Source organism: Ciconia boyciana, chromosome 3 (genome assembly GCF_034638445.1).
Source record: "Ciconia boyciana chromosome 3, ASM3463844v1, whole genome shotgun sequence".
In the NCBI taxonomy this organism is placed as follows: Eukaryota; Metazoa; Chordata; class Aves; order Ciconiiformes; family Ciconiidae; genus Ciconia; species Ciconia boyciana.
The window spans coordinates 103627166-103636424 of record NC_132936.1 but is presented as its reverse complement, the minus strand read 5'-3'; the positions used below and the strand labels follow the sequence as shown (position 1 = coordinate 103636424).

At 53.2% G+C, this 9259-nt stretch overlaps 1 protein-coding gene across 1 annotated transcript; it reads left to right on the top strand.

Annotated features, from left to right (window-relative positions):
- The first annotated feature begins 2745 nt into the window (after positions 1–2745).
- BATF3 (basic leucine zipper ATF-like transcription factor 3) lies at positions 2746–7632 on the top strand. The gene is made up of 3 exons (XM_072858328.1): positions 2746–2924; positions 3682–3786; positions 6276–7632. Exons 1-3 carry the CDS (start codon positions 2850–2852, stop codon positions 6459–6461), a joined length of 366 nt encoding a protein of 121 aa, XP_072714429.1. The 5' UTR covers positions 2746–2849; the 3' UTR covers positions 6462–7632.
- The last annotated feature ends 1627 nt before the right edge of the window (positions 7633–9259 follow it).

Genomic DNA, 9259 nt, shown 5'->3' with positions numbered 1-9259 from the left:
TAAGCTGCGTTCGGTGACTCTAGTCTGCATGTGTGTAGGCTGCTTCAGTGCAGACAAAAATCACTGATAAACTGCCATTATAAAATGTAAACTTAGCTGACTAGACTGCTTTCTGGGCTTGTTTTCTCTCCTGCATAGAAATGCTCTGCCTTTACTGCTGCGTTACCTGGAATTATTGTGTAGGCATTTCTACAGATGTACCAGAGATAGCTTTAATACTAAGCAGAAACTTGTTCCCACAAGCAAATTTTGACTTTTCATTTCCTTTGCCACTTTGAACAAGAGCAGACTGTATTTAGGCTCAAGGGGACCATCCTGTGACTTGTCCCATACTTGTGGGATCCTGGAAACCTTACCCTACAGCTGCCGGGAGTTATTCAAGGAAGTAGATATTTATTCGTCACTAATAAATTCTTGGTAAGCTGCTCAGGACTTGATGCTGTTAGGTAGCCTGCTTGTGCAGTTGCCATTAAGGGCAGCACTGCTCCTGGAACAGCACGAGAGCTTCATCTGGGGTCAGTTCAAAGTCCCTCTGTGGAAGGGGGCTTTTGTTTCCCACAGATTACTCCGAAGGGCTGTTGAGGTATTTTGTCCGCATGGTTCATAGATTTTATTGCAAGAGAATATACCTGTTCCCTGAGCTTATGAAAATACCGGCTTCTAGTCCTGTTTATTTCAACTGTACTTAAGCTACAAAGGCAGAAGGGAGCCCCGTGCTCTCTTTTTAAACAACTGTCACAACTAAGTCTCTGCTCGTGCCCATATTTCTATTCCTTGTCTTTAACTGCATGTGTAGTTAATGCAAGATTGGACTGTTTCAAAAGAGCAGTTGAGAGCAACTCACCCTCTAATGGCTCACTGCCTGGCGGCTACAGCTGCCTTCCAGGAGATGTTGCTTTGGATCCCCTCAGCTGGAGAACGGCACCGCACCCCCTTGGGGAGCATCCTGGTGTCGGCAGGTTGGATGATGGAGGAAGGGAGAAGCAAGACTGCTTTTAAAGAAACCGGGGCCTGGGAACATCCTGTAAGACGCTTGGGAGACCCAGCGCAGTCTGGGGATGCAGGTGAGGTCAGGGCACTTTGGTGAGGGTGCCCATCCGAGTTGTGGGTCCCCGTGGCCGTTAGGGTGGGGAAGGCTCACAGGTACTCAGTCCTCCGGGGTCGGAGGAGCTGAGAAAGTGCGAAAACAAAGGTGTGGGTAGCCTGGAAGATGGAGACACAAGCTGCTTTGAGGTGGAACAGCTGGGGAGAAGTGCTTCCCACCGGGGAAGTCCTGCTCAGGTTTTTCAGTAAGGCGGATGGTCCCGGAGCCTACCAGGAAACCTGTGGCAGAGCGCAGACTTCGGTTTGACACTTGGACTCCCGGGCAGCACGTCTCTCTCTCCTTCAGCGTGAACTATTAGCCAGATCTTCCTAAAAGGATAGTCTATATTTACTCAGTTTGCAAACTTTGTCACTTCATCTTCATCTAAGCTGGATGAGTCAAACTTCTGGGGAAACCAGAAAAATAGGGAAGTCCTTGATTTATTAAGATACCTGGGGCTTTATGACTGGCTGCCCTGCAGTTTGGGGGCACTTAACCCTCCTCGCACGGCCGTGCGTCTGCCCCTGTGAGTTGAGCGCAGCCAGGAGTGCCCATCAGTTACCATATACAGATGCATCTACGGTAGAGCAAGGATGTTGTTGAAGTACCTGTCGGTGCAAACACCTTCCCTTCCTTCAGAGGGGAGGGCCAAGGTAACAGTTTCAGTTAAATGTAAGGAAAGTGTTTGGCGGGTAAAAGAAACATTGTTCAGTCTGTGAAGATACTCTCGCCAGAACAGTCGAGCAGAGAGATTTTTGACGGCAGCAACTGTGTTCTCAGCAGTCCTTGTACGGCCTCGCCTTTACTTTTTGTAAACGCCACGGCCCGTGGCGTTTCCTTATTATTTAAAGGAACAGGGCGAGTAGCGAAAGTGAAAATCGCGTTATCCCAGCCCCGATGCCGCGTCCTCACGCCTGTGAACCCGGGCCGAGCCGGCTGTCACTTCGCTGGAGCTCACGCCGCTTTTGAAAGCCGATGTCGCAGAAGCGCGGCGGGCAGGAGCGGCCGGGGGTGAGCCGGCCGCGGGCGCCGGGCGGGCCGCGGGCTTCGGGCGGGCTTCGGGCGGGGGGCGCCGCGACAGGGCTGGGCCGGCTCCCGGGGGCAGGCTGGCCTCCCCGTCCTGCCGCCGGGAGGAAATCTGGGGAGAAGAGAAACCGCGGGGCGGTTATTTCTGCAGGCGAAAGCACGACTCGGGCCGCCCGGAGGGTCGCCGGGCCCAGCCGGCCCCCGGGGCTGGGGCTCTCCGGGGGATTTTCAGGCGGCTCCTGCCCGGCAGCGCCGCGCCCCGGGGCTGCGGGCTTTCCCCCGGCTCCCGGCGGCTGAGCAGACCCCGCGGTCCCGGGGGACGGGCACCCTGCCCGGCGCGGGGGGCTCAGAGCCGGGGCGGCCGGCCCGGGGGGAAGCAGTGCGGGCCGGGGGGGTCCGGGCGGTCCCGGGGCTCCAGGTTCCCCGGGCGCGGCGCGGCTGCCGCCGGGTGCCGGCGGGCGCCATGTGACGGCCATGCGGGCGGCGGAGCGGGCCGGGGCGGAGCGGGCCGGCCCGGCGGGGCTCCCGCGGCGGGGCAGCAGCTCCGCCCCAGCGCCGGGGGCTGCCAGGTGCCGGGGCGGCCCGGGGCGGTGCGTCCCCTGCCCTGCCCCGCCCCGGCCCGCCCTGCCCTGCCCTGCCCTGCCCTCCCCTCCCCTCCCCTCCGCTCCCACCCCCCGCGGGCCGGGGGAGCCCAGCGGCGCCGAGCGCGGCGCCCCGGGGCGGCTCCGCAGCCGGCGGGATGTCGTGCGCCGTCCCGGCGGCGGCGGGGGGCAGCGCGCTGCCTCGGAGCGTGGCGGCCGAGGGCAGCCAGCAGGTAAGGGGCAGGGCGGAGGGGCTCGGCGCTGCGGGCGGGCGGGCACATGGGGCTGAGTCACGCCGGGCAGCGCCGCGTCGGGGGTGCCCGCTGCCCCCGGGCGTCGGTCCTTCCCTGCCCGGCAGGCGGCTGTGGTGCCGGCCCTTCCAGGTAGGAGAGCGGGCGAGCCGCCGGCGGGGCGCGGAAAGCTCCCTGCCGCCGCCGCACGGGGCGGGCAGCGGCCTTTCCCCCGCCGCGGGCAGCCGCAGGGCGCCGTGAGAAGCGCCGGGCCGGGCGCGCCGCCGGCCCGCAGCAGGGAGGGCGGCGGGGCTGCTCCGCCGGCAGCGGCAGCGGCAGCGGCTGCGGCTGCGGGCGCGGCAGGAACCCGGCGGGAGCTCTTCCCCGCCGCTCGCACCTCCGTCTCCTCGTTCGCGCTGGGGCAAGGCAAGCGTAAACGCTGCCCGTCGGGCCGAGCGGGAGCGCAGGTCCCCGCCGCGGGTGACGGGGCCGCCCCCATCAGCGGTACAGCGAGTGCCCGCGGGGCTCTGCGGCATCCCCCGGGCATCGCTGCCGGCTTCCCCCCCTCCGCCTCGGGCCCTACCTGTGCAGGGGGATGCGCTGCCCTTTGCAGGCACCGTGTGGTCCGTGGGAGGCCAGGGTTAGGCGCTGTGAAATGGGGAATATGTGCTCATGCTCAGCAACCCTTATACGCCTGACTTCGGGAGTCTCTGTGCGCACCTTAAAAACCAGCGAGATGTTTCTGGCCTATGTCTTCCAGAGTCATGAAGAAGATGACAGGAAGGTAAGGAGGAGAGAAAAAAATCGAGTTGCTGCACAGAGGAGCCGGAAGAAGCAAACCCAGAAAGCAGATAAACTTCACGAGGTGAATGGGTACTTGATGTTTTGCAGGCATGGCTTGGGTACCGAGCACGGGACTTTACAATAAATGGGACTTCTTAGGCAGGCGTGGGCCTGTCTTCACGCTACTCCAGCTGAGAGAGCTGTGGGTGTGAGGCAGAGACATGCATGCTGCGGGGTGCCTGGTCGGGAACTCCCGGACACTGATGCTCACGTCGGACGGTGCAGCTCTGCCATCGGTGATGCTGCCAGGGAGAGAGAGACGTGGTCCTGCCTTCGCCTCACCCTCCCTCTTTTGCTATTCCCATGACCACCCAGTGAAGTGGATCACAGGGCTCCTCTGGGCTGAAACAAACCCATTTTCTTCTGGATTAGCGTTAAGCTTGTTATGTTCGCAAGGCAGTGGATGAATGCTTGCTGCCTTACGAGGGAGAAGGCGATGGAGGAGGAGGGCGGCACCATGCTGCTTAGTGGCAGTGCTGGCTTAAGTTAATTCTAGAACTGTGGTGTGGGACAGAAATACCCAGTTGAAAAGGCTTCTTAGGAACTTCAAAACCTCCAAGCGTGAGAGCTCAGTTCAGTTAGCTGTTATACTTGTATGCTCTGATAAATAATAGTGGGTGTTTCCAAAAAACCATGAAAGTAACTGATTCTTCCAGAAACTCTTAATACTTCTCAATATCACAATGTGGTGTAGTTTTCTCGTGTCCCCAGCACAAACACTGGAGGACAGGAATCCCCTTTCTCTGGTTTTGGATGTTACCTCACACAACAGTGCTTTTGTTGTAGCCAGGGCTCTCGGGGGTAAGTGTTAGTTCTGCTGCTGCGATTGTGGCTGAGTCAGTTGTTCAGGTCTGGAGGTTCAGCACGGGCTCTTCTCTTTCTCGGTGTGGAAGGATCTGCCAACAGTCAGCAGAGGCCAAGAGGGACAGTGTGGGGAGTTTTGCGTTTGGTTTTTCCCAGATCTCTTCTGAGTCAGCACCTGAGAAAGCCAGGTGCAGGGTACTTCTGGAAAGGGGTAACCCTTGGCTTTTGTGGAATCATTTCTGGGCCCTGTGCTGTCCTGCGGCCTCTCTGATGTTCCTCCTGGACTTGCGGATCTTCCTTGTGCTGGGAATCTTCATTCTCAGGCACGCAGGTTTTCCCAGGTGCAGGCAGATCTGGTTGAATAGGCATTCATTCTTAGCAAGAACAATTTGATAGTCTCGTCACTGAAAAGGGGACAGAGCAATGGGAGAGTAAGACTTACTCCAAAACCCAACCCCATGGGGTTTGGGCCAAGAAGAGGTGACCAGAGCCGGAGTCAGGGATGGACAACTTGACCGGAGTTTGGCTACAATAATGTGTTAGGAGGACTGTGCCTGTTTTACTCTGTGAGTTAGAGGTGGTGGGTGGTGGAAGGGTGTGAAGGAGGGCAAGAGGATCCAAACTTCTGCAGTGAAGGGCAGTAGAGGCAATGCCAGGCTGCCCAGAGGAGCATTGCATGAGAGGCTCTCCCTGCTGCCTGGTAAACAGGCCTTTTAAGGCATGTGTAGGCTTTGAAGTTTGCTCTGAAGCTTTCCCAGGGAGGTGAGATTGAGTGGGTGAGTGTTGAGCCCTAGGCCAGCAGCGGGGTGCAGACACCTGCAGGTTTTCCGTGGGCTGGCTCTGAACCTCTAGCTCTCTTCTTTTTGGGATGAGAAGGCTTGACAGCAGGGACACTTGAAACATGCAGTTATCAAAAAATGTGACATGCAAGTCTCACTTCCATCACCGATGTATGCTGCAGAGCATCTCAAAACTCCCCTGCAGTTAATAGCAGCTTATTCATTGCCAGTGAAACCTTAACTCAAAAGCATCCTGGGCCAGGGATAACCAAGGCAGTGGTCAGTTCTTCTGGTGACAAAGTGTGGCTGGGAACAAGCTGGCATGACGCTCCCCTCCTCCTGCTCCTGAGTTCCTGAGCATCTGAGCAGGGCGCTACAAGCCCCGGCTGGGCTGGAGGAGAGCGGCTGGCACCCAGCACGTTGTGCTAGGTGTGCGTCTCAGCCAGCACCTGGGTAAATGCCCTTTCCTTGCATTGGCCTGGGGCAGGGGCTGCCCTTTCTTCACTGGCAATGCCAGGCACTGGGTTTTCTGGGCACCTACCTGCACTCAGTGCTTTCATTTTCTCTGCTCTGACAGTGCAGAGCTGCTCTGCTCAGCCCTTCCCAGCAGAGGCAGTCCAGGGCTGGAAGAAGCCACCACAGGGACGCAGCCACCCACGCCTGCAGCCCTGGGCTGCTGGGGACCCCGAAGGCCAGCGGCACCTCCTGGTCTTCAGGGACACAAGAGGAATCACAGCGTGGTCAGGGCACAGGTTGTAAAGCACTTGCCCTGTTCCAGCACCCAGGCTGTGTCTGTCTTTCCTTAGCATTTTGCACATTGTAATAAGAAACCATGCAGTTTTTCTAGGGTTACATGAATATACTCAAGGTGGAAGCACTGAAAGGAATGTTTTGACTACAAGTAGGCTTTTTTTTTTTCTCCTTCCAGGAATATGAGTCTCTTGAGCAAGAAAATACCTCCCTGAAAAGAGAAATCGGAAAGCTAACAGATGAAATGAAACACTTGAGTCAAGTGTTGAAGGATCATGAAAAGATCTGTCCACTATTGCACTGCACCATGAACTTTGTGACCGTACCAAGGCCCGATGCACTCGCCAGCTGCCTGCCAAGATGAGAGCTCTCCTCGATCGCCTTTAAATGTGATGTGTGAAAGTGCCAGTAATGGGAGATTTGAAGAACTGCCTACTTATGGTGCAGGTCTTCCATCGAAGAGGGCTGGACTTGACCACGCAGCTCTTCTCCACGTTGAAGTGTTACAGGCTTCTGAATCTCAGGAAAACACCAGTAGGGAAAAAAGACAACTCAAACTGCAACTTCTTATTTGCTAGAATCTTCGAGCCGCAGTTTTGCATTCAGAAATGTCAAAGTGCGGTGCAGCCCACCATCGTGCCATGGAGTGTAGACAGGGAAAAGTACCGACCTTGGGCTGGGATGCCTTTCTCCCACACGTCCGCTGCCAGTAACCCTTTGTCACTTGTCATCCATGTATATCATGTTCTGGCTGCTGGTGTTTTTATTTTTTTTCTAAACAGATTTGGTTAATAAAAGCGATGCCTCATCTTTATGATGTTCTCCACCTTCTTCAATAATCAATATCTTTATAACACCTCTACGCTTTCCTTACTGGTCAAATCCAAAGTCTAATGCTAATCTTCCTGTCAGTTGTTTTATTATTTGCTTATCACCTCTTCATTGGTTCCTCTTTTGAAGTGTGTGTAACAAATGAGTTTTCCCAGTCTTTATTTCTTTAATATCCCCAGTCATCAGCCCTGCCAACAGTAGTTCTTGAAGTGTTTTATATGCTAAAATATGGCTTGGCCAATTTCTAATGATGATAGTCTGCTCTGTGTGAAAGAAAAAGGAAAACAGAGTTTGCTGGTTCTACAGAGTGTTTTAAAAAGCAGATCTTAAAATTTACTGTTTTAATGCACCCACTGGAAATCAACAAATATCTTTATCCTTCACCTTGCATATTGCTTCTGGTAAATGATGTCTGTGGACAGAAGAAATTGAGTTTAGCTAAGCATTGTATGTCCACGCTGAAGATGTTTGATAACTGCTTGCAAGAAAAACATTGTTTTCTTTGACTTTTTTTTTTTTTTTTTTTACAAAAAGGAAGAATTATGACAATGTTAGTGAGAAATATACAGAAAAATGTGTTTACTTTCTCTGAAGATTCTTAGTAGTGTCAAGCTCTAGAAATGTGAATGCTGTAGCCTGGGATCCAGCAAAGAGTGTTTTTCTCGCAGTATTTCCCAGTCAAAGAGCACCTTTGGATAATAAAAAGCTCCACCCCTTTGCCAACTCTCTCGCTTCAGCATTTGGATTTTTCCGAGTTCAACTCATGGGATTAGTTTCTCCCCTCGCCAGGGTCGTAGTATTTATCAGCAGAATATGATCTGAAATGTCTGAAAGATGTTTTCTCTTTTTTAGCTTCTTTAGTAGAATGATGCATTGCTGATCACTGCCAAGATAGAATTGGGGAAACCGTATGGTCGACTCTGCTTTCTAAAGGACCCTCTCATGCCATTGTCTTAGGCTAGAAACTCAAGACAACAGGTGTGAGCTGTTGGGTTCTTTAAAATTTTCCATTAGGTTGTCCCCAAGAGAATTTTCAGCACTTGCCGAAGCTGTCTACAGCCTAAATGCAGTCTTCAAAGTTTCTTATGGTCGTGTAAGAACTGAGTCATCCCGCAAAGAAACTCTGCTGCAGTCCCTGCTAAGGAAAATGAAAGTTTCAGGACACTTCAAAATATGCATTTTGGATAATGTCCTCAATACAATTCTGTGTGTCACCCTTAAGAAAGGAAGCTATCTTAAGCATCTTCATCCACCCACCCGCGTTCCTTCAGGCCCTGAATGCCACTGTGTAATTTGGGGAGAGTAGAGGTGTAATGGAAAAGGAGGAGCATAGTGGAAATGAACAACATTCACTCTGGGAAAATTCGTTATAGCTTAGGATGGAGGGAGAGTGAGAGAGGATATCTCACATCTCTTAACTAGGTATGTGCAACTGAGCTGAGGCTGGGAATGGAAAGTAGCTAGTTGAGGTCAGGGCTGCTGCAAAAGCATGGTCTCCTATAGAGCCCTGCGGAGAAAGATCAACCACCTTGTCCAAGACAGTCCATCCCAGCAGAATCCTTCTAAAGATTTTTGTCCTACAGATGCTTGCTTCTAGAAGTAGAGATCTAGTTCCCTGTGTAAAATCCTCCTCCTTACACATTTATTCTTCTAAACATCTGTCTAGAAACTGGCTCCGGCTTGTCATTTGGTAGTCCAAGTTCTATTGTACACTCTTCATCAGTAAGCACTATTCTTGTTCTGCGATGCAAGCTTCAGTCCACTGTTTCTGCATTGGAGTTTATTGGTTTATTAACTGTGTAATGTCTATGCAGAGTGTACAGGGGAAGGCAGCAGAATTCACAGCAACGTTGTGTGCTGGCAACAGCAACCGAAGTCGAAGGTTATGCTGCTATTCCTTGGAAGGGCTGGGAGCCCTGCAGGGGCTCACTGCCACCAGTTCCTTCCCACAACCACGAGGTGTAGCTCCAGCCTGTGCATCGTGTCCATTTGTAACAGCGGGCTTTGAACCCTCCGGGGCCTGGGCTGCTCCTTCCTCCCTCAGCTATTGCATCACTTTTTTTCCCAGCACTATTTCCAAAGGGCCTTATGCATCATTCTTCTGTTTAATAGATTAACCGAGGCATCTCTCACAAACAGTATATTGTGTGACTAATGTTCAAAGGCAGCTGGGAACCCCAAGCAAAAGAAGTGAGCAAAATCAGTGTCCCAAGCCAAATAAACCCAACGTTCTGATGTATTTATAGAATTAATGGCATAGCTGAATCGTGGGTCAAAAGGGACGATGAACTGTTAAAGCACAGGCCTATGTATCCCTAAGCAAATGATACG